The sequence below is a fragment of the Amblyomma americanum genome, chromosome 6, assembly GCF_052857255.1.
Source record: "Amblyomma americanum isolate KBUSLIRL-KWMA chromosome 6, ASM5285725v1, whole genome shotgun sequence".
NCBI classification, from domain to species: Eukaryota; Metazoa; Arthropoda; class Arachnida; order Ixodida; family Ixodidae; genus Amblyomma; species Amblyomma americanum.
The window spans coordinates 61,180,240-61,206,284 of record NC_135502.1 but is presented as its reverse complement, the minus strand read 5'-3'; the positions used below and the strand labels follow the sequence as shown (position 1 = coordinate 61,206,284).

General features: G+C 45.3%; 1 protein-coding gene across 1 annotated transcript in view; it reads right to left on the bottom strand.

Moving 5' to 3' along the window:
• Positions 1-26,045, bottom strand: part of LOC144094744 (RYamide neuropeptides-like) — a 74,422-nt gene that overhangs the window by 20,064 nt on the left and 28,313 nt on the right. Inside the window, exon 2 of the mRNA XM_077628654.1 lies at positions 16,072-16,237. Within this exon, the coding sequence (XP_077484780.1) occupies positions 16,072-16,207 (136 nt within the window). The 5' untranslated portion in view covers positions 16,208-16,237. The remainder of the gene's footprint in view (positions 1-16,071; positions 16,238-26,045) is intronic.

Below are 26,045 nucleotides of genomic sequence, written 5' to 3'. Positions count from 1 at the left end.
CGGTGGCGGCGCAGCCACTAACAATGTTTCCTTGCTTCTTGGACCAAGTTGTTTAATCAGCTTGATTGGAATTTAATCTATCCATGCTGATGTGCGTTTAGGAATATTTGCTTCCGCCTTCCTTCAGTTCAGATTGGTCGGTTCTAATCTCCTTACTGTTGCGCTGCCCTGTGTTGCTCCCTCATATGGGGAGATTACCCTGTCGTCGCGCCTAAATTACGCAGCTAAAACTGAAACAGTTTAGTTCACAGCGTCGCCTCCCTCTGAACATTTTCCCCTCGGCATCTTGAATCCATTCCTGATTTCTTTGATTCTTTTTAGCCAGCCAGCTTATACGGTTCCAGAATTTTCTTGGCACACCTTTAGTTGCATCGCGAACTTCAACCATCCAGCGATCAGCGGATTGCTTTATTTTGCCGTGTACGAGGACCTGTACTTCCACTTTGCTATTCTCATTCCCATTTTTGGTCTAGTTCCTCGGGAGATAACTGCGCCTTCTTTGCCTCTCTGTGCTCCTTGATGCCACCCGTCGTTTTTCGATGGCCTCATTAAGTTCCTTATTCCACCAGCTTCGTGGCTTCCTCTTTTTTTTTCCATTTTTCACCACCTGCTGTGGGTTTGCCCGGCGCTGAAGCCGACGAGAATTCGGCACCTGGCGGCAGCGGGTCTCTCGCCGAACAGTCCCGATTCGTACACCGCTTGGACGCAGTGACCACATCATCGTTCACTCCTTGACTTCATTAGGTCAGCGAACCTTTTTTCATTTATTTAATCATCCTCGTAAACCATAATTACACACCCTTTTATGCGCTGAGGCAATAAACATCGCTTAAAAAAGGGGGAGGGGCAGAGACACGACACGAGCGCTTCTCTGCATTCTTTTGTGTCCTCGTTTTTTTTTTGCGCTACGTTTCGAAAAATGCAAATGCTCCAGCTCACCCAGTTTAGCATACTTGTGTCTTTCTTTTCCAGCAGTTTGCCACTTTTAATTGCTTCATTTTTGTACTGATGAGAATTTATGATTTTGACCCAAATTTTTCAGGGTGCGTTATTTGTTGCTTCCTCAACGCCTGCTGTTATTAGTGCTTTTTGTTCGTCGTTTAATTTCGCATTCCCTTTTTGTCTTTTCTGGATTTCTCTTTTGATACGGGCTACCTGCAGACTAATACGTTTATGATCAATTCCCTGACTGAACTCTCCCTCTTCGTCTATTCCACTTTTTGAGAGCTTGCTGCAGATTCCCCGCGACATTATGAAGTGGTCAGTAGTCGTCTGCCTGTTTCGGAATTTCCACGTGATTTGTCCGTTACATTTAGTTTCTCTTTTACAAAAACTAGGTTGCGATGCTCACAGAGGTCAAACATTTACTTCCCGTTACAACCTGTGTATCCATCCACATTATAGATGCGGCCATTCATGTCCTCCAAAAGAGTAATATCGGCACTATCTCTAAACTGCTTAATATCGTTATTCACACATAACTAGATCCGTGTTTTCTTACCTGCATTTGCCTCCTGTCCCTAAACAAACTGCCGCTCACCATGTTCTTTTACCGGCAGTTGTTCCTGATGCCCATACATGTTCTTTGCAGGTTGATGTTATTCTTTTCCAATTTCCCAATTTCTTCCTTCATGCATAAGCATACCTATGCTCCCCCTTCTTCTCCGTTGTTATGTTACACCCTTCCCAGACGTAGCCCCCAATAAACGGTAGATCTTCTAGGTTCCTGCGATGTGTCTCGCACAGAGCGTACACACCTATGTCATCGTCCTTCGCAGCCATTTGTACTCCGGGTCCAACACGCCTAGTGCGGCGTACAGACGTGATCACATCTAGCGAGAACGCGTGGGCACGTGGTTCTGAGCTTCCCTCTGCTGGCCGACTGCTAAAGTGTTTGAGACTGTAACGCCCTACAGTCACGCTGACTTAGCGAGGCGCCAGTAGATGGCGCTGCCTAAAGCACACAACTACGCTCTCAAGGGTTCTTGCTATTTGCGGCCCACTCTTTATATGAATGCACCCATAACCCTAGATAAGCGTCGCCGCGGTGGGACAGTGGTTATGGCGCTCGGCTGCTGACCCTAAAGATGCGGGTTCTATCCCTGCCGCGGCGGTCGAACTTCGATGGAGGCGAAATTCTAGAGGCGCGTGTACTGTGCGATGTCAGTGCACGTTAAAGAACCCCAGGTGGTCGAAATTTCCGAAGCCCTTCACTACGGCGTCCCTCATAGCCCGAGTCGCTTTGAGACGTTCAGACCTCATAAACCAAACCAAACCCTTGATTAGCGACAGCCCTTGATTCACTGAGACTCAGGATAGCTGTTCTCGCCACGGAAACACTGTTCTTGGCACTCTCTCTCACGCGACAAGCCAATGTGAACGTGCAACTCGTGGATGGTGGGGTCAGTGCTGAACGAAAAGTCTAGGCCCGATAGCCTGATTAAAGGAGTGACGTGATACTTTAAATGAAGAGGGGCGTAACAGATATGACTAAGGGTATTTAGCATGGGTCATTTCCTCAACGAAATGCACCAGGTGTCCAGAGTGCTCACTGTATAGCACAATCGAAATGCTGCTATTTCGGTTTGAAATTTGACCCCTTTGTACATCCGTGAGTGAAAATGCACTTTCCCACTAGCCCGCCAGAAGTCCCAATTCTGCGCTGAATCGCATTCGCGCCTTATCGAAATGTTTCTCTCTGTACTCAATACTCGTGGTGTTGCCGACAAAGCTAGCTTCGCCAGAAGCAAGAAAACCGTTAATATATTTACTAGTTTGGTGCAAGAGTACAATTTGAGACGCAGATTTGCTCGCGGGCGTGCGTGTTTCCAATTTGCGCCGCGAACCCGCTCGCTATCCTTCTGCCTCCTTATATAAATAGCACCGAGGCCCAGAAAAATGCGCACGCATCCGACGTAATGGCACAACATCCTTCATTGCAAAGTAGTAAAAAAATGCAGAAAACCGGACAATCCTGTCATGGCGTTTGTTACGGGCGAGCTAATTGCGTGTCGCCAGTTCTGGCGGCGGAAGCAATGGGCGACTGGGACAGTGACCAGAGGGACGCCTTTTGGCGGTGCTCGTTAAGACATCGTCGGGTCCGGCGCAATTAAGCAGGTCCCGAGATGAATCTGCCCGAGGCGATGAAGGTTTGCGTCACGCCGGCGCACTGCCCCACCTGACCGGCGACAGTGTATACGGTTGATCCGGACAAATGGTGCGTCCGGTTGCTCCTGCTGTATAATGCGCGATTCCGGCAGCGCACCGTTTGTTGTCTTCGTCTGGCTTTTTAAATTAAAATTGAGAAAATTTTTTCAAGAAGGCGCAGTGAACTCACAAATGTTTACAAGAGAGACAGGTGCAAGGAAGAGGTTTCGATGTTTAGCTCAAGTTTTCCTAAAACAAATTTCGAGGAAAATACTATCATTCAGTCGACCGTGTCAGTACAAAAATGTTGTAGCTTGCAGTAGTTAGAGGAAAGTATAAAAAGAGGACAAGATAAGCAAGAAATGAAAACACCAATAACTGAAAATTGAGAGAACAAAGCAGATGACAACGCTTCATGAGCCTGTGTTCAATTTTTTCTGGCTGAAGTCTCAGCTTCGGGTATTGACTTATGAAAAGCAACGGTTTGACTTCCATATAAGTCGGTGGAAGACTGAGTGAGAAAAGAAAGAGGCGGGAAAATTAATCAGAAGAAGGTTTCGATTGGCTGCCCAGGCCTGGGAGGGGCGGTGGTGGGGGGGAGAGGGGCGTAGCCGTGGGATGGAGGAGTGAATATAAAGAATCTAAGTAAGAAGTAAGAACCAAGGACTTCAATTAAGGACATACGTGCAACATAGCCAAGGTATTTCACGTATGCGCCACGCATTCAAGAAGCGGACCAGCGCCTAATAAGTTTTCAGGGATGACGGTCATTGTGGCCCTCGTTACGAAGCGTGGGTTTCTGCGAAAGTCTTGAGACATTTTAAGTTACGTTTCAGTGTTTCACTTTCTGTATACATGGGCGATAGCGGAGCCGTTTCGCCTTCGTGCGATGATTTTTTGGGGCAATAGAAGCGGTTTAAGTGAGCCTGAAAGACGTTTTTTTTGTGCAGGACGATTTCTTTGTGGTTTAAAGCACTGAGATACGGCAGAACTTCATTGAAAGACAACGATTGAGCGGACGCACGGCTACAGCACTAGGATGAGGAGAACATCGTCGATACGGGGAAAAAGAAAGCCTGTTGAAACAACAGTGAACTTTGGGGGTGCGGAATCGGTGCTGTAGGATTGATAGTTCAAAGTGTCCAGAATTTGTACAAGAGGTACCCCTAGGGACGACAGACAATTGCCGTATTTGAATATGCATATTCAAATACGGCAATTGTCTGTCGTCCCTAGGGGTACCTCACACATTGAACGAAGAGATGGGGCACGTCCCTGCCGAATGATGCGAAGAAATGCAGGTTACACACGGCGAAGGCAATATTAGGAGGGCTTCTCACTCTTGCTTGTGATGACACCAATTACATATAAAAAATGCCTATCGACGTTAATGTTGTTTTCCTTGTAGCTCCACCAGTAAAAGTAAAATGGCTCTAAATAGCAGGGAGGAAAAATTCGGTCTATTTTCTGCGGAAGAAGCCATGTCGAAGATTTCCTTTCGAAGGAAGAAACGCTTACTGCTTAGTGGCGGTGTACAGAAGCATGCTCCAGGCAAGTTTTCGGCAAGCTGCACGAAAATGCTCCGAAATTGCTGTATATCGTATATCATACCTTATCATATATCATAGCATAGCATATCATATCATATATCATATCATATTGCCGCTAATCTTTGTGCTGTTTGTTCATGGTCAAAGCCGCCGCCACTTTTCTTCATCATTGTTTGTGTCGCGACATGCGACCGCGCTTATCTCGATTGCTCACGGCCACACGCAACTGCTTCCACATTGTTCCAGATAGTTGCAATTGCTCTTGGTGCCTTATCTCTGAGGTTCCTTACAAGATTTAAATTGAGCGCGTCTGAGAGCGGGTGGGAACCTGTTCGATGACCGTCGAGCACGCTTGTTGCTGTCGCCGCTGCCGAGTCATTCAGTTCAGGCCAGCCCAATAAACAGTTTCTTTAGGAAGCCCTTTTCGCTTCCTTCCTGACTGCCGAACTGACGTTACCACTATGTGACAATATCACATCATCCTTCTGCGGACTAGGAAGACGAGGAAGAGGGCAATGGCACGGTCGGAGCTCGCACTAAGCCAGCAGCATTTAAGTTATCTCGTAACCATCTGTCATCATGCGGCATCCTTAAACTTGCCGCCACGCGACAGTATCATATCATATAGTATATCATATCGGACCATGACTATCCTTCCGCGTATACTTCCAATACAGGTATACTAATGACTCATACATGCTACAGTCCGGATCTGGCTGCAGAGTGATAATTTCCTGGCAGAAAGAAATGTCAACTAAAATACTCTTACTGTTTTCTACAGTAAAAAAAAAACGCATCTGCGGGTAGAGATTATCATGCTGTGAATAATCAGCCGTTCATGCTCCGAAAAAAAATGAACGTAAACCGTGCTTTCAGGATATCAGACGATGGTCACCGACAAGAACTCACAGGGGCACTGAATGTCGGGGTAATTATTATTAAAAATTATAATGCCGGAATGGATTCCAATTCGCTGTCAGCTGCTAAATTGGTGTGTACGCGAGCTATGGCAGCAGCCGACGGCGAACGGGAATCCGCTCCGGCCTTACAGACGTATGGTGCAATCCTCGAGAGTCTCCGAGGAGCCTGCCAACGCTTCTCTACACCTCACTCAAAAATTAGCAGGGACCGATCGATCAGGTGAGGCAATTTCAAACCAGCGCATTTTCAAATCTCTTTATTTCACATAAAATTCATCTCATCAGGTATCGGCACCCCCGTTCTTGGTGCGGGGATCGACCAACCCTCTGTCACATAACATGCGGCTGCCAACAGATAACAGGAGTTCTTCACGTACCAAACTCCACAACGAAGCCACGGGAGGCAGTGATGTCTAGTTTTTTAATTTTTCTTGCAATGGAAGCGCTAGCTTTGTTAGAACTACACACAGACGAACAGAACGACTAAAAAGAAAGAGAGAGAGCGAGAGACACAAGTTTATCGAGCGCTCGTTCTGCTTCGTCGTTCGCTTCGTCGTCTCCGTGTCGTCTGTCAAAGTTAGTGCTTCCATTGTAAAAATGCTGTAGCAAGCAGCCTATATCGCCGGTTAACTGTCTAGCGATCAGCTGAATGATCAGCTCAGACTGATCGACCGGGTCTCTAACACCGCAGCAACCACAGGAATCCTGGACTAGGGACTTTACACCTTTACATACCGAGCTCACCAAGACCTCTAATGAAGAGCAGAACTTTGGATTCATTCATTCATTCATTCATTCATTCATTCATTCATTAAAAATTATGATCATTCAAAAACTCTTTACGCTGAAAGATTTCTGCGCATTTTGAAAAACTCCATCGGGACCCTCGTGTAACAAGGTATGGGCCGCACTTGGAGGCCCTTCCTCGCCAGCACAGTTCTGTGCTCTGCGTCACCACACGATCTTAACATTCTGCTCAGCGGTCGCATTGCCTTATACTTCCAGTTAATAGCCTCAATTGGCCGGCTGACACGCGTTTCCTTTTGATTCTTGTGTAGTAAAACCACAGAGTGTTCCGTATCATTTCACGTCACAATGACGTGACATGACAGAATCAAAATATGAGGAGGCGGCGCTCTTTATTACGAACTTACGGACTTAATATGTTTACCTGACATTACCTCTGGTAAGCGACTCCTGCCATTGTAACACGAAGTTCATATTCACAATTAAGTCAAACGTGCAAGGGTAGTCCATTAGCAGGGCGGTGAACTTGGCAGGAGGATCTGAATTTTTCGAAATCGCGGTTTTCTATCGTGATTGCGCGTATAATTTGTCTGAACGTTAAGTTTTCCTTTTGCTGTCTCTTAGTCAAGTAAAGAAGAGACACAATAAAAAAGGCACGTGGTTTATTCCAACATGATTTCCGTACTGAGCCCGTGATACAGGCAAGACGAGCGCGACGTATGTGACTAAAAGAACAAAGGGCTTCTCATCAATGCAAAACGCGATCACGTGACTGCGGTGTCGATAACAATCTGGGTGTGGCCGACGCCTTCAGCAGAAACGCACCATCGCAATGCGCATCACTCATTTAGTGATTTGCTCTAGGCGTAATCTGGCTGGTGGGAATACGTGTTTGATTTTAGTTGAACGACGGCATGTTTTTTTTTTTTTGCGTCTGATTGCGCGCTTTAAGGAATATTTGCAGACCTCCGGGGAAAATCTTTGCGTCTAGACCACTGCACCAGATGACCAAGTAATCGAGTTCACTCGCGTAATCCGTTCATCTGCCGTAGATTCACGATCCGTGTTTCTAATGGTAACGGAAGCTCAGTGCACACGCGCGCACCAACGTAGAAACAAAAAATAACAGAAATCTGTAAACAAGCTTCTCGCCAGTGGTTCAACGCTCACTTGCAGTGAGTTAATTACGCCGGCTCTTTAACTTGCTCGTCGCCGCTCTCAAATATATATAAGGGGGCATGTGAGTGGTTTACCTGACGCAACGCGCAATACTGCGGTCCCAAAAACAGACGGCCTTGCTGCAGCGGTACCTGCTGTTTTTACTAAGTTAGACACACAACCCCCGCTGCCAAAACTATTTGGGTGCACAGTATAGAGAAAAATAACAGGCATGGCTGAGCTCAGATGTGGCGAGCATATTCGCTCAGTAAGCAACCCTCGTGGATCGGATGAGCGATGGGCTATCATTCGCTGATGCCGTACTGCCTAGAGTACCAGTGCCTCATTGCATGCGATAATATAGCGCTCATTATCTCGTAGTTCAGGTAATTGATTATTATTCGAATTTTAGCGCAGAAACTAATGTGCGTATAGTAACCGTAGTTTATACCCTGCCGTAATAGAACAAATTCAGCCGACTAGCGGTCAGATGGAGATCAGGCATGGGCGAAAATCAGGTGTACTTACAAAGATACAAAGACAGCAAGGGCATTGCCGCTATGCACAAGATATAAAGTAGCCGAGAAATTATATACAGCCAATATAATCACGGCGCTAATGGCAGAGACAGCGGTGCTGAGGGTAACGAAATAGGAATTAAAGGAAGACTTACAAGCAATGCAAAGTAGAAAATAGGCAGATGTGGATCAAGCAGCTGCAGATCTATTGAAGGAAGGTGGAGGTATTGATTTATAGGGCTTCCCACTCTAGATATGCAATTCCTCACTACCTCAAGCGTACCGGAAGCTTGGAAGAACGACAACATTAGTTTAATTCATAAGAAATAGGATGTCAAGTACTTGAAGAATTGCAGACAGATAAACTTAGCAGTACAGCTGTTTGGGCGAGTTGGTAATGATTCTTGTTGGCAAACATCGCAAAAGATGAAAAAAGCTAGAAAAAAGAGTGCACAGGACCGGCGCTATGTGCAATGATATAAAGGCGTTGAGTACATAATGTCCTTAGCGGTGTTTTACAGTATGGACCGATCAGCTTGCTGTTCTTTGCTTACACGGTATTTATTTGCTGCGATAATCGCTAACAGAATTAGAAAAAAACCTTAGACATCAATAAATCAAAGAACCAGGCTAACTTCTGAAAAGGATACGCGGCAGTAGGCCATATTCACAACACCAACCAAATGATATATAAAGGCGCAGGATATAACCACCCCCGTACCCCATATAAGCCTTTCTAGATTTAGGGATAGCATCTGATTCAGTCGAAAGATCAGCAGTCATGCCTGTATCGACAAACCGGCTGTAGATGAGACATATGTGAAGGTACCAGAAAATATACATAGCCCAATCAGGAGGTGAATAAGGTAAGGAGACACGAACTATCTACCATTATTCATGGCGTGTCTATAGGAGGCATTAGGATTTATTGGTTTATACACGTTATTTATTAAATTCCCTTTATGCGCACTTTCTGGGAAGCATTAGGGTGGGTCTGTGGCCCCACATTTATCACGGCGGCTGAGGCGGATGCTAGTGTGGTCGCAACCGACTGCCATAAAGCATGCTGCTCGGACCTCCTGAACTGATTTCCCTGAGCTTTGCCAGGAACAGAGCGACGGCCACGCTGTCTGGTGAGAATATGATTGGGAAGAGCCGGAGGTGAACGTTAATAGAGAATACCTTAGCAATATCCGATTTGTTTATGGCATTTCCTTCTTTACCTACTTCAAGGGACGAATTGCTGAGCATGATTGAGGACCTAGACAGGCAAAAAAGAACGCTGGGTCAAAAGGTCAACATAACCATCACCGTCATCATCAGAAGCAGCATGACTACGACCACTGCAGGGCAAAGACCTTTCCCATATCTCTCCAATTAATCCTGTCCTGTGCCAGCTGCGGCCACCTTATCCCCACAAACTTCTTATTCTCATCCGCCCACCTAACTTTCTGCCGCCCTCTGCTACGCTTGCCTAATCTTGGTATCCAGTCCGCTGCGCTTTGCGACCATTGGTTACCTTGCCTTCGCATTACATGCCCTGCTCAAGCCCATTTTTAAAAAAAAATTCTCCTAGGATGTCATGAACTCGTGTTTTTACCTTCACCCACTCTTTCCACTTTCTGTCTCTTAACGTAATACCTATCATTTTCCTTTCCACAACTCGTTGCTTTGAACCCTTTTCGCTCGCCTACACATTTATTCCCCACAGGTATGAAGAAAACTAAAGTAGTATTCAACTGTCAAGGAAGTGGACAGCAGTTTACGATAGGCAGCGAAGCATTCCAAGTGGAAGGGAGCACTTCTACGTAGCGCAGATTGTGACCGCACATACAGCCAGCAGGACTGAAATAGCTGGAAGAATAAGAAAAAGGTGGAGTGAATTTGGCATCTACTCTCAGGTCATGAATAGCAGCTTACCAATATCCTCCAAGAGACAAGTATCTAACAGCTGCATCTTACCGGTACTCACCTATGGAGCAGAAACGTGGGGGCTAACGGAAAGGGTTCAACTTAGTCTGAGGACAACGCAGCGAGCTATGAAAAGGAAAATGACAGGTGTAACTTTAAGAGACCGGAAGCGGCCCGAGTGGGTGAGGGAAAAAAGGCAGGTCAATGACATCCAAGCTGAAACAAAGAAGAAGAAATGGAAATGGAAAGGTAATGTAGTGTGGAGGGAAGATAACCTATGGAACCTTAAAATAACAAAGTGGATCACTGGAGAAGGCAAACGTAGCAGGGGGCGACTGCGAGTCAGGTGGGCGTATGAGATTAAGAAGTTTGCGGGGTTCAGATGGCTGCAGCTGGCACAGGACACGGTTAATTGGAAGGTAAGCAGGAGAGGCATTTGTCCTGCACTGAACGTAGTTAGACTGACGATGATGTTGATGAAGCGTGACAGCCTTATTGATAGAATTTGCCGCCGAGACATTTGTCGCCATTTATGTATTTGCTTAATTTAGGAAACGCCACCGCTCCATCTCTTCACCCGATTCACTGAAAACGAATAGACTATCTTTCCAACCGGATAGAATTCGAATTGTACACTAAAAACTGAATCGAATATTTTGTAGGAATATTCGCTACATGGGCGCACATTAGTAGAAAACTAATATTCAGGCGACACAGCGAACAGCTAGCGGTGGTGTTATATGTCGTGGAAAACGAGGTGTAAATGTCGAAAGGCGCAACACTGATCTCCGCTAGGGGGCACGCAAAACGATGTCATGCGAAAACGAAAATTAATATTTTTTTTTGTAATGACGACGGCAGCAAACAAACATGCGCAAAATATCAGTTGATGATAGGTACGAAAGTTTGAGCCATGGCTTCTAATATCGGACATGAAGGTAGGATTCTTTAAACCTGACTGAACCGTGTCGCGTCGCCAAATCTTGAAGGCCATGTGCATGAGCATTAGGAACGCCGCCGCACGAATGCACCGCGTAGCGCTATTGAACCCTTGCTCCTGCCGAGACGGATCATTGGAGCATGCTGCGCGTCGTAGGTGTGGGGCCTTGTCAGTGGTCGAAAACTCTTCGAAAATTTCATAACGGATTCTATTTGTCTCAATTAATTTCGAACGCGCACTATTTGATTCGTTTAGCGAATTGAACAGAATTATATTCGATTCGCCATTGGACAATTTCGAATATGCTCACATCCCTGGGAAACAAGGTACTTGTCGCACATCATTATCCGACTCGCTGTGGTATCTCAGGGCTCAAGGTGTCGGGCAGCCAAGTTTGCAGGAAGAAATCCCGAGAGCGCCACTAGTGTTTCGGTGGAGGCCTTCCATCTATTCCACAGTAGAGGAACGTACTGCTTGAACGCTTGAATGCACGGGTAGCACTAGTAAGTGGTTTTATTAAAATAATAATAAAAAGGAAGGAAAATATTTTTGCTAGCCCCGGCATCTTCCATCGATACTGAAGCGATACTGAATTGGGGCAGCGGAAATAAAGGATAGCAAGCAGAATGGAGAAATGAACTGAATTTGGGGGGACAGCGAGAGAGGATAGGGGGAGAGGTAATGTACACGAAATTTGAGATGAACGGCACAGACAAGACGAAACGTGCATTAACAAAGTGGCCTGTTGGACCAGTTGGTAATGCAGTTATCAAAACCAGCGCTGGAGCTGTTCAATATTTTGCAGATATTTAAATATCGCGGACGAAAAAAACGAACCGTTAGAAATGCGGGGCAGAGCACAAGCCAGAACTTCACCACGTGGGCGAGACTTCCTCCCGCTGACGGGAAAAATATGAAAAACGAAGAAAAAATGACGCATTAAAAAACTTTTCATCTCAAATCCTTCCTTTCAAGCATTCGAACTCTTCCGTACTTAGTGGCATTGAAGGTGTACTGACGTGCGTACCTTCTTAGGCCATCATGAGCACTTTCACAATTTTTCATTCTCTTTTGTCGCTCATGTGCGATATCATTTGCGTTTCTGTAACCGCCGTGTACGTTTACATGGATTTAGATATGCCTGCAAGCAAGTAAGCCCGTCAGGTGATCGCACTATACACTGTTCAAGTTACCTTTGGCTTTGTGCGCCTTTATTTGACAAAAAAACAAAACAAAACATGTGACTGTGGGCCTCAGGGCACGAAAAAGAAAGAAATCACTCAATCGCTCATGATGGCCCCGGAAGACACATGCGTCATTGCACCTTCAATATCCCTAAGTATACGAAATGCTTCAAATGCGCGAAAGAAATATGATATGCATATGTCTCTCCTTTTTTTTTATTTCTTTTCCATTTTCATGTCTTCGCGCCAGGGCGTGTAAGTCTCGCTCATGCGGTGACGTTTTTGGGTTTATTAGTGTGTGTTCTGCTTGCCCTTCCTCCTATCCTTGTTTTTTTTTTAGTTGTCATATTTAAATCTTCCCAGAATAATTTGTAAAATTAGCTGCTGGTTTGCGCTTCGTCTTGTTTTTGTCGTTCGGCCCAGATTCCATTTGCTTGTTCCTTTTGCACCCACAAGCAGCGCGGTTTTCCTCCGTGAATCAAAACCAAGATTGATACATCTTGATATATCTTGTTGCCGAAAGTAAGTGACACGTTGCCGTCGAAGTAAGTGACACCACGAAGTGGCTTGCATGAGCAGAATATCATGTTTTAGGGCGAGTAACAAATACTGTTAGCCATAGCTGATGTCTCGCATTTTGATTCTGTTTCGGCCAGGTTGTACGCGTGTTCCTTTCCATCCGCTCATCTTTGGAGAGTGACCGATGACGATAATAAAGGCTTTATTATTTCCTCTTTGAGTCAAAGTGGTACGCGCCTCCAATAGCGCTTTTACACGAATCTTCTACACTCCGTTACATACATCAGGTGCGATGCTGCGAAACGTACGAAAGTAGTCCGCACGGGAAAAAAAGGGAGGCGTGTTACTCCGCGCTTGTTCTGTGGCCGAATGCTCTAGGGCACTAGAAAGCGACAGCGTGTCGTCAGCAATATGAGAGCTTCTCAACTAATCTCATCACAAATGTGTCATGTAGTAAGGCTTCAGGCAAAGCATTCACTACGTTTTGCTCACCACAAGGAATGCACTACTTTTTGATCGCGGATGGAGGCAGCGCAAACAAGAGCGCTAGCTTTGACAGCGTTGCACCTCATGTATGAAACGGAATATAGAGCCCTTAAGTAACCAACACCTGTTAGGAGTTACACAGCCTATACACTCATCTTACAGACGCGGTCTAGTTCACTGTAGTGGCCATGGAAGTAGTAGCGCGTACGAATTCTGGCTGTATCTCTCTTTCTTAAGTCGCGTGATCATAATTTGCACCGTCATGGCCACTTCACCATTAAACTGTAACTTAATTTTGCTGCTGTGGTGCTTTTTTGAACAAACCACACAGTAGTACAAAATATTCTTTCTTATTAAGTCTCAACATTTTCTGAATCAGTGAGGCTCTATTTTTCAATCCTTGTTGCGCAAAAACTATATTAGAAAATAAACCCATGTCGTGTGCAGTCACGATGGTGCCATATTGGCGCCGCAGAAGGCTAGCTCAATCTACTTCCTGCGCTTCTCGCTTTTGTGCTTGTCTAGTATACATCATCACACGAGTTGCCTCCTACAGTCCCGCCGAATGCTCGAGAACCGGATTGTCCGTGGTACACAAAGGAGCGTCCGACAACCTCCATTTGCCACGTGTTCTTCGTGCGGCCAGAGAACCTTAAAAACTTTTTTTTTCAGACTGAAAGCTTCAGGTAGCCGGGAACTTGGTCGGGGACTCATATAATTTCAGTGGGAACTCGTGGATTGCTGGCACCTGCGCGATTCGTACCTGTTACTTATACCGTATGATAGGAACGGTTTCATTAAGCAACGCACCCGTTAAACTGTAACACCCTCAGCGCTTTTCTCTTGCGGTTCAGCCGTCATGCAGACAAACTTGTGGTACAAATATTGTCATCTGTGTAGACAGGCGTTGAACAGATAAAAATATGCTTTCTGAATTGCAGATATTTGTGGATTAAGGCTTAATAGAAATGTTATTGCCTGCCCTTACGTGGAAATTCAGTAAGTTTCGCACTGCGGTTGTAAAGGTAGCTAAAAAAACAAATGTGGAAGAACATATTTTCTTAATTATCTCAGTGTGAAGATATTCGGCGAGATCAGGCAGGTAGTGCTTTTTAAGCCCATAAGCTCTGGAAATACAAACACACAAAAAAGACAAAACATAAAGCGAATGAACCGGAGGTTAATCGAGGGAAGACGCCTGACAAAATAAGACCCCCTGAAGCTACTTAACGGGCGCCCAGGAGTTCTGAGTTCTAGCATTTGCTCTTCACTGAAATGCGACGGTCGAGAAAATACTACCCAAGTCATCGACCTGAGAAACTGCAGTGTTTATTTACTTTGCCGGGCGCTGCCCACTGTCTTAAACGTGCCCTACATGTTTCACCCGTCACATTGAAATATATGTTTCTTATTAAAGTCGTTTTTGCTTGTTCATTGGGTGGTGTAGGCCTTTTTCTTTTCAGATGAAGCTGACTTTTTTTTTGCCTTTCAAATATAAAATGACAAAACGTGGTAACGTCAAATGTTTTTAAACTGCGTTGATTTTCAAGACAACCCGAACGCAAATCCATGGGCGCAGGCTGCATGTATGTTTACTGTACACCCACATTTTAGATCGCTGTCGCACTTTAGCTGACCGCTGGTCACGATCCGTCAACGTCGGATGGTGCGTGGCATAGTGTAACTCTTTCGGTTCTTGGAATCGCCTTCCGCACGTCTCGATTGTAAAGGAGCTGCTACAGGAACACAGTGCAGTTTCTCATGAGGAGGGAAGCTGCATAGCTACGTAAGCTAGACACAAACGTTAACTTTAGTGAAAAGTTGTTCACTACAGTAGTGTTTTATTAACAAGCGTGCAGTTGCATTCGAATGCTATCTCAATGAAAAAAAAATGTTGCTGTTGTGCAGTTCTCTAACTATCTCACAGCTAAAGAAGAAGAAGAGGAAGAGATTGGTAAAAAAATTAGAAGAAAAGAAAGAGGAAGCGAAAGAAACAAGCAAAAATAACACAGAAGAAGATAAGAAGAAAAACTAAGAGCAGACGAAGAAAGAGAGAAAGAAAAGAAAGACAGATGAAAAGATAGAGAAACGAAGGAAGAAAGGAAGAGACAGAGGTGTAAAGAGATGGAGAAAAGATGGAGGACAGGGAGAAAAACAGAGCGAGAGAGAAAAAGAAAGGAAGCAAAAAAGGAAGAGAGAGAGAGAAAGAACAAACCTCATTATAGACTGGGGATCATAGCCGGGACCACGGTGATTCTAGCACAATCATTCTGCATTGATTTTCTGCACTCGAAGTTGACTGGAAGCATTTGAGTTCGAAACTTCCTCCACCCATCATATATCCCGGACAGAATGCCGTCTTCAGGGGCGAGGAATAAACTACGAAAGCTGTACCTCACCATTCACGAGAACCGTCCCTCACAACCCCACCACGACAACATCACCACGGACTGAACACTGTTGGAGAGTTCTGACTCCCGGGCTCACATATTACTTTTTGCAGGACAGCGCTTGTCTTGCGTTTCCTCGTCTATCGTCCGCGTCTTTCGCGCTGTCACCCTGAAAATGTATCACCAACCCAGTCTTTTAGCCATAATGTTAAACTTCGTGTATTATTTGCGGACGAATGGTCACGCTGACCACACGACTGAAAATGGTACATTACCCAAGCCACATGGCCTTTACGGCCCAGGGCCACTTGTATGGCGTACTAATTGGCCACCACCGGAACGGAGTGTCTTTGGTTACGATATACTACACCAATACTGTATACCTTGGAGAAAACCCCTCAATCCGCTGTTTCTTTAAAATTCATGCCCAAGTATTGCACGCGCACATACGCACGCACACACGCACGCACACGCATGCACGTACGCACGCACACACGCACACATGCAAGCACGCGCGCGCGGGCACGTACACATGTACCGCACGTGAGTTCACAAGCACGTACACAGACTCACCCAGCAAAGCAAGAGATAGGCGGCTCACCTGCGAGCGGCGGCGTGACGCTGCGTCGTCCGTACCGTCCGTTGGGCACGAACTGGGGCGTGCCCTTGGCGGCCGAGGTGACGCTCAACACGAGCAGGGCGAGCACGGCCACGGCCCACGCGCGGCAACTCAGCATGATGGCTGTGGCTGGCTGTACGGGGACACCCTGTGCCACGGAAGAGAGAAACGTCTCAGTCGAGCGCCACTGTAGGGATGGCCCACTTCCGCTAAGCCAGACACGAACGAGGGGACACACGGGCCGGGTGTATGTACGACGCGTGATTGCGTGTTGTCCCGTGCGTCGCCATCTTCGCGTGTCGCGGTAAAGTCGGTAGCGAAAGCTTGCGGGATGCGGCTTTGCAGAAAAAGAAAGAAAAAAACGTTATTTAATCTAGGTCACGCAAGCCAGTCATCTGTAAGTATGTGGAGACGGGCGTGCTTTATCGGCTCGTATAAATACCAGGGGACTGGGTCGTTGATGCATTGCTACAATAAATTTGTTTCCGAGCAAACGCGTCCTGCAAGCTTTTGCTTATGAAACATGGAACCCAGCAAAATCCCGAAACTTTCCACAACGGACGCAGGTGTGGACTTTCGGGCCAGTCGGTGGACACACGTGGGGACGAAAGTTTCAAGCATTGCAAAACTAAAGAAAGTTGGACTCACTGACACTAAGATTAAATACTACGTTATGTTTACAACGGAATATAAATAGAACCTGCTCAGGTTTCTCTATGAAATTAGCCTCCACGACTACCCATGGTGTACCATTGATAACCCCAACAAATGTAGCATGTGTCAGTCTTGGAGCGAAAAAGAGAAAAAAAATCTATAAAAACTTAAGTAGCTCAGAAAAAAAACACTCTTTCTGAATGTACTTTCATGAATTTATTCACGATTTGCGGGACTAGAAGGTTTGTTTTTGAAAAACGGAAAGAGACAAAAAAGTATGTACTGTCCCTTTTGCAGGTCTGAAGACGAGAAGGACGGTGGCGACTGAAGTGTACACAGGTGGGCGAAAAAAAAATATTATATCGTTTAAATCACTGCTCATGTCTGCGAATTGTTTCCTATGTTAACCTTTTAAATTTTTGCTCTCAAAGCCTTTATTGAGTAAAGAAATAGTCTTCTTTTGCAAGTTAAATTTACATGCACGCGTTTACGAATATTATTGTTCAATTTAAAAGCGTTCATTGTGACGTGCTATTTAAAATATTATTGTTGTAAGATTCTTTAAAACTTCTGACGCGACCACCAGATTCTTGGTTAATCTCCAACAGTGCGCATGGGTATTTTCTCCTGTGCGATCAGTGACAACAACACCAAAGATTGCAGTCGTTTTCCAAGTTGCGAAGTTGCTTCCTGTCGAGCAGTCACAAATTCCTTCCCTGTATCGAGTAGGAAGAAACAAATAAATTCCCACAAATTCTCTCTCCCGAGTGAAGAAATCTGCTTTTAAGAACCGTGCCAACCGCCCTTCTTTGTCGGGAAATAAATTTAGAATGAAAAAAAAAACGTGCATGGGTTGCTCGTGATCATGCCCCCCCCCCCCCCCTCTTATTTCTTCCTTCTCAACCAGTTTCTTTAATAGCTGCCCGTAAATCCTTTAATTACGAACGTGGTGTGCTGTTATATGCAGCACTGATAAGTAACGAACGATGCGCAGAACCCTCTCCGAGCTTTTTTGTTTTTGCACCCAAATTCATCCCCTTCGTATGGCCATCACATTAAAGACCGAAATCCGAACCCTGCTCGTGTGCTCATGGTATTCCCTTTGTCATATAGAATACTGATTCATAGCCTAAGCCTTACCAGTAACTCCGACATTACCGCTCTAGACAATAGCCGGTCACAGCAGCCCTAATGGTAGACAACCTCAGAGTTTTTCTATTGTCCTCGTAGAGAATTCCTGTTTCGTCCAAATTGCTTTGCTGAGACGTAAAGGCTTATTTCTGTGTTCTGTAGTTAGTTTTGTTACTAAGTGTTGCCATTGCCATGCAGGCTTGGTTCGCTACGGCGACACAGAGTTCAAGCAGATGCTCTAGTGCAACGTATAGCGACTAAGATCGGCAAACAATTGAAAGAAAAAAACAGCAAGGAAGTCTGTTTATACAAAAGTTAAATAATGAGCAGAAGCAGTCTGACGCTGTTTCTGGGTTATCTACAGCGTTTGGTACCCCCCCCCCCCCTCATATTTTTTCCACCGTCGATTTCTCTGTGTCATTAACGTCCCTTCTCTTCAGCTCGATATCGTGCAACTCGATCCCCATAACAGCCTCGCAAGGCCGTACTACATTAATCTACGTCAGCTGAGCGCGTTATGCAGGCGTTAACGGCATGTTTTATTGAGCTAGCCTTCTTGGGACAACGAAATTGAACCATACGTCTCCGGTGTCACGGAAGCTTGGTGTGTCGACGATTTCTTCTAGAAAGCTATCGCGTTGCCCAGGATCTCTTGAGAGGCCGGCGATGTCCGCAGTCCGGTAGACCATGTTGCGTCCAGCGGGATATCGCTGAAACGGTGTTGTAGGCAGCGTCCTCCATTATTTCCAGGTAATATGTACGCGTATTGCTTAAAGTGGCGCAATCTTTAACTCTGTCTGTGTTGTACCTCCCAAAGCACCGATTGAAATTTGCGTACAGCTCCTGTGTACATTTCACAACTCTAGAAAACAGGTATGGACTGTTGCAAAAGTGTACAGTCGACCGCGCCGTTCATTCTAACGGCGCCGTGGATTGTAAGCTTTTGCAGCAGACAGCAAATTGTGACTAACGTTGCAGAATTTTGGAAGCGAAAAAAAAAATTCACACTGCAAGTGAGAGGTTTTCTTAAGGTCCGGCTATGTATTCGCTCGAACAAAATTTGCCACCATCAACAACCGTCGTTAAGCCAACAGGTTGTTGGACTTGCAGAGAACTCATCCACACTGCCGGAATCATTACATTTACGCCGTTATTGTCAGCAGGATGTCGACGCACTAAAATGAGGTCTGCGAGTAGCTTGAGACACAGGAGGGCGGTTCGCAGTGCGTATCTTCACGGGTCAGCAATCACCTGTTTGTTAGGAAATGATCGCAGGTCAGTTCTGGGCGGAAGAACTACAAGAATAGAGCAAAAAAAAAGGCTTGCAAAAAAACAAGACAGCTAACATGCCCCACCCTTACTAGCTCATATTCACAGGCGCACGGCTGTTAATCTTTTGTCCTGCTTGTCGGTTCACAGGTCATTGACTCGAAGAAAGGGCCGTAATGAGCTCCCGTGAGACGTAGATTATTTTAACAACCGTGCAGTGCTATTTTTAATTTCTATTCAGTCAGTGTCAGGAGAAGATAATCCTGATATATTTCTCTTTGATAGCTGTCTGCAGAAACGGGAGATTTGTTCTCTGCATCTGGTAGAGGAGACAGTCGTCGACCTTTCTTAATTTGTCTCCTGAAATGGGGCTTTAGTTTTCTATGCATTAGGAAGATAGTGCACTACCGTCAATCCTGACCTGCTTCTGACTTTTTCAGTGCGTGCTGACAACGCAGGATAAAACCATTTTTTTCTTGGCATAGTACCCATCTTTCCTGTGCCTTTCCGTGCTGGGTAATTACAAAGAAAAGAAATCTATTGTTACGGTGATGCAGAATCAGAGAGGAAACTTAATCTGTTTCATGTGTTTCTCTTCCGGCTGTCTTTTTCACATATCCATATTGCGAGAAACAAATACGGCTGTTTTCAAGGGACCCCACTAACAATGCATAGCGGCATGTTGAGCAGTATGCCACATATCGCTTTTCACAAGTCTCCAAATGAAACGAAGGTCAGATTGGCTTACGTGTCATCATAGGGAAGGTAATGTAGCTTATGTGGTGAATTTATGCACCGAAGTGCCTTTATTCTCTTCGCCGTTCTCAATGAGGGGAGTATATCAGTGCACTGAGACGATGGGCAAGCGACAGGCTTCTTTAATTATTCCAGTTGCGAAAACACCATAGAACTCGCATATTAAAATATGGCGCTCTGATTAGCCGGAAACTATGAGGTTAAAAGACTGTCGTGCCACATGCGGCGTAGAAAGGAACTTCTCAGCGCTGCACAAAAGACGAGTACAGTGCAGAAGTATAAGTTGCAGGGCGCCACCAATTGCTGGCCGTCCAGCTCACAGGAGGCGTCCAATGTCTGTTAGCATCCGCAACGTGGCCGCAGGGAATAGCCGGTTATCGAAGAGGGGTTTTGCAGCTGGTACGCTGAAAGAGTTGCAGCCAAGTGACTCGCCAGATGCATGACTCAGGCGGGCCAACTGCACTTGGTCGTACGCACAACTAGGTATTCCTGCTCATTACCACAACCACCACACAGGTCTCCGATCTCTTGACTCTCCTTGCAACGTTTATAACTAAAACAAAACAAGAGTTAAACGTATGAAAATTGAATCTACCAAATTTGATTTCTATTTTTAATCTCTGCAGCTCTGCTCGTGATTTTTTGTGTCTTAACCATGTGTCACGCTTGCGCCTTCTTGCCATTTTGGCCATGCTTGTGAAGTTGGCTTTTTTGCATAGTGAATATGCTTGCCGGCAAGCACGCTTTAGAGGAAGGTAAGCGATGAGCAGCGATCAAGGGGCCGTATTGAGGAAGTGTCGACAGCGTGAACTTGTCTAGATCCTTAAACTGTGCGCGTCCCTAAGCTACAGAAAGGGTAAACACCGCCGCCAGCGTCTCGGAACGTGCTAGCTACATAGAGACGCGCACATCCTTTAAATCACAGACGCCGGTTACTGCTTTTGAAAACATTATTTTAAGTGTTAGTGCATAGCAATCATTTTTGCAGTAGTCACTTGTTCACTACAATCATCAAAGCTGTGAAAAGTGCAGCTTCAGCTGAGACGCGTAACCGGAAAGGGGCGTCACCAGCTGAGAGTAGGGGTCCCCTTCGCTTAGGTCACGTACCGAAATCGCCGCGGACCGCAATCGACGTGCCCGCTTTGTGCACACTTCTAGAATATGGGCCCGGGTGCGTAACGCAGCAATTGATCCGTCGACGGGACAAACTCTCAATCGTTCAAAAAAAAAAGAGAACCATGGGTGAACGGATGGCTTTGACAAGTGAGAGTAAAAGCAAAACTAAATAACTAGAAGCTAAATATGCATAGCTTAAGATACAAAGCGCCTCAGAGTACTCTAGAAAACAGTGATAACGGCTGGATGATAAACGAAAAATGGGCCATATGAGCAAGTCGATGCAGCAAATAGAGTTTTTGCTTAGCCCAGCCAGGACGACAACACATAGGAGTAGGAAATCGTCTTTCCCCTTCCTGACATTGAAGATTTCAGTCTCGTTGTCAGAGGTTTATAGACACTCGTGGGATAATATACTGCTGCTTGAAACATGGCATCATAATAGTTTTTGAAATTTTTTTCACCTGGAATATTTGAAGAATATAATCTGCAGTGTCAAGGTAGTTCAATTTTTTCAGTTTCTTTTCAGAGGTAGCACAAGTCCAGATAGAGATTAGTCGACAAAAAAGTTTGTAGACTGGTCCATGCTACGTCTATACTGCCCAACTGCATGAAATTATGTTGGGTGCTCCTTTATGCAGTATGTTCCTTCGTGCTGTGGTTCTCTTAATGAAGCGACCAGGGAGGGCCATGTGTTGTTTGAGGCTTTCATCTATACAATAGTCAATATAAGAGTGCTTCTCTGTTATCCACGGTTATCCAGTGGTCGCCAGGTGGGCTCAGACAGAGCTAGGTGTACGAGGAACGTGAGCGTGTGCAGAGGTGCACAGAATGAGCACGGATGTGGAGCAGCGGTGCAGAGCAGGTGCACTTTTGCACTTGTGTGCCGGGCACTGCTGATCGATTATCGCGGTACCCCACACAATAGAGTTAAAATGTAGCCGTAAAAATGCATTTTGTGATGTAAAACGTCGATTCGTCTCAAACTCGGAGTGCCTTTCTATAAATAGCCAACTATGCTAGTTGTGCCTTTAAAGCCACTTCTTAAAAAGTAAGTGCTGAAAAGTGATATGCTGTAAAAATGCAAGAAAGAATCGGCCAGCGGTTAAGGAAATGCACGATGTCTGCGTTAAAAGACAGCCAAAATTTATTTGACCTTAGCAAACCGAAATGAAAGTAAAAGCTCGTGAGAGAAGATCAATTCTTGTGTAAAGCGAAAAAAAGTGTAAAAAGAGATCAACAAGCAACTTTTAAGCATATATTATATTCCCTCACTCAGGCAAATCGCCGAGGTCGTCTGGGTTCATAAAGAATCAGGGCGACAGGTAAGTCTTTCGCGGGTTCATAAATCTCCAAGCGAGAGCGATTACAATAAGAGCAGAGCGAAACTGCACAGCGAAGAAAGGCGCACCTGACCTTTTTTTCTTTACGCTTTCTCGCGCCCGGATTCCAGCTATCCCAGGGTTTCGTAATCCGAAAAGAGAATTGCTTTCCGAGCGTGCTTTAATTCTCGGTTGAGGTTGTCGGACCAAGCTTTTATTAAGAGTGACAAGTATTCACATCGCATATTTTTTTTTCAGTTGCTAAGCGCAATACCCTCTGAAGCAAGGCTTGAAAGTAAAAAAAGGAAGGTAAAAAGCTGCGAAGAGGGGGCGTTACTAAAAAGTTGATAAAAGTGGAAGTCATCATTAAGATTTCTGGCTGTGAATATGTGCACGATGTGTCCTTTTTTAATCGCGTTTGAGCCGAGTCGGTGACGATGTAGACGTTTTCGTTCGTACTTTTTTTTTTACTCTGTGTGTTTTTATGTAATGGACTGCTTTTCTTTAAGCGTGATGCAGAAGAGATATCTATTCTCCTAACACTGTTTAACTAAATAGTTAGACTAAATAAAAGTGAGAGGTCTAGCAAGCAGAAAACTAGAAGAAGCATTAAATTTTAAGCTTATTGAGGTTTTCATGAGATCAGATCGTGCCCATATCATAAATTAGCTAAGCCTCCGGGCTGATTACCAAATTGTGCTGGGTAAGACAAAAAATTACGGTCTACTACGTGCTACCCAATGATTACCCCACTGCAGCAATGCATGCTTGCTGCTCGTGGTTTTGACCCCATCATACTCAAGGAAAACACAAGGAAGGTTGTCAATTAAGAAAAATTTATACATTCTTTCCGTTACGCTACTTGTTAACACCCACGTGACAGCAGCAATGACGTAACATGTGCAACATGTCTAATTAGAATCCTAATTAGAATGAGAACCACGGCGTCTCAGCCAAAGCAAGAGGTTTTATTTTTTTTTTTGTTCAGTGCAGGGCGGAGAAATGGGAAATTGAAAGAAAAGACAACTGAAAACATATCGGGGATCCCTGTGAAGAATTGCTGTAAAAATGTGATCACAATACTCTGGGTGCAAGAAATGGCTTTCTACGTTCTAAAAACATGACAGGAACAAGAGCGCAACAATGCTTCTTTGGAATATTTTAAGTCTCTTTATTTCACATCATAAGTTGTAGCCTTGGTATTGAAACAGGTCAAGATGTTTAATAATATTTTATTGTCTAAATATAACCAATGCTGTTTTCGAAGTTCGTGCATTTAGGCCGTTGTGTGACCTGCCTTGCATCTCTACTCTCTTACATCCAACGATTACTGGTGCATTTTGGATTCCTTCTATAGAAATATAGGAGGGCGGCAGTGTTAAAATAGTTCGGTCTGGCTTGGCGGTGGGCCGGTAATGAGACGGTCACTTTTGTTATTGCCATTACCTGCCATAAGGCCAACATAAACGCCTCAGCTTTCACTATAGAGTGAAAAAGGTTAAAAAAATCATCACGAAGATACACTAGAAACGTTTATGTTCAAAGAACCATGCAGCGTTAACAAGAAAACAATGACAGGATGTGCCGCCGCCGGATGTTTCGGAGAGCTTGTTCCGGGCGAAACGCCCTCTATCGGAAAGCTTTCACAAGTGGAGCGAAGATCTGGAGTGCTATAGCGTGCGGATGACAACCGTGGTCGCTTTCGAAGAGGGACAGCAAACTGTGTGGGGGGCTCGCTTCCCCTCGAACTCCGCTATACTCGGAAAAAGATACGTTAAAAATGTTCTTTCAGTACTCTGTGCCTTTTGCATTCCGATTCATTCTAAGGTCTGAATTGATTATCATGTTTATTCAGCGATTTTTAGGCTACCAAAATGGCTGTTATCCGGTCTTCTTACGTATATAGAGGCAGACTCTAAGAGGATGCTCTCTCCTATACAAATACAAGCTTTCGAGTTCAGGAGCTTGGAAAGGCGGCCTGAGGAGAGCTCCACGTGTCTACTTTTCACCCAGCATCATTCAGTGCCGACATATAAGCAAATTTAAAAACAGGCTGTAAGTTCAACAAAAAAAATGCCACCGTTTTTATGCTGTGCAAATCTTGAGAAAATTTTCTTAGATACGTGTGCGCGTATCATTATCCCATCGGTGATGTTTCTAGCTTGCAGAGCATTTTTATGCATCAGGTTTCTGTGAAGCTGGAAGCGCAATTTACTTCATAGAAGCGCTAAAATTACATAGAAGTTTTATGGAAAAAAAATGACATTTTGAGATAACAAAGAATTACGTCCCAAAAACGAGAATGAGAATGTGACCTACTCAATTATAACGTGAACTTTATTTGAATTGTCATGTTATTTTAAACTTTGGCTCTTTTTCGTTTCGTTTTGAACAAGGTAACGGCAACTCATCTGGACATGTCTGCAGGCTCATATGTTCGACACATGGAGACTGCTGTATACGCACCTTTTTATTTAGTTCCTGTGAATACCTAATTCCCAGACGCTATAGCTACCAATGCATGCACGTCTATTTCAGGGGCTGCATGGATAGTGACAAAAATTTCGAAGCAAAAGAGAAATGAGATTACTTCGTCTACCTTCAAAAAGAAAGAAAAGGGTGGGGGATTTCCTACTGATTTCTTGACGCCGCATCCACGTCTCCACTATTTACTGAAAGCAGCGCTAAGCCTCGTCGTTTCCGAGCATTTCCGAGTTGAAGAGAGCCCGCTTTATGCCTGGTCGCTGGAAGCCTTCCAGCGGATGCCTCCAAATGGAGCGAAGTTTCTCTCGGGCCAGATAAAATAAAGACACGCCCGAAGCATATCCAGCATCGCACCGCTGCTCGCTCGCTCTCTTGTTTTTTTTCTTTGCAAGGAGCCAAGCCAAAGCAAAAGGTCGCCTGTTATGCTGCTACATTTTATATCTGTTTAACTTTCGCATTTCTCTCGCAGTCATCCCCGCTCATCACGGCATGCGTGTTGTTTCGTTTTCCCGTTCCGCCTAACAAGCTGGCAAATTATGCGAGCGTGGGATTTCCGCGGTTCGAAGAGTGGAGGAAAAGAGTAGGGGAAGAAGGGTCGAGGAGAAGGGAGGGTGGAGAAGGGTGGAGGAGAAGGGTTCTGATCGAGAGTCTCTTGAGTTGCATGCCCGTGCATGTCCGGCGCTAAACAGGTTCTCGATGCGTGCCCGCCGCCGACACGCCTGCCTGCTTGCCCACGCTCGTTCGCAGGCGTCCGTTTAGAGAAGCGTCGATGACGCTTGCACCGCCACCAAGTGGAAACCGCTACGTCAATATTGACAATGTGGGGCCTTCAGGTGAGACGGACTGGGCGGGACGAGTGCCGCGGTCCAGTTGGTTTCTCCCGGTTCGTTTGTGGAGCCCGGCTCAGCGGCACCTGGTCATCGCTTGGCTGAGCAAGCGAGAGCTTCAGAGGATATTTTGAAGGGCGAAGGTAACAGGGGGAGGGGAGAGGACTCGGTTTTGCGCGCAGCCTGGCGGAGAAAGAGCTGTATGCTTTTTTTTCTGTGGTTATTAGTTTTTTTCCCGTTAACGTAGTCTATGTGAAACAACACAAGAGCGCATGGTCAGTGCTCAGCTGGGCAAATGTAACCTGCAAATGATATTCTGTTGTGTAAGGTTAAGAGCGGTAGAAAACTGGAGGGGGGGGGGGGGGGTAAAGGCCAGAGGGCTTTGCGCGTAGTCTGA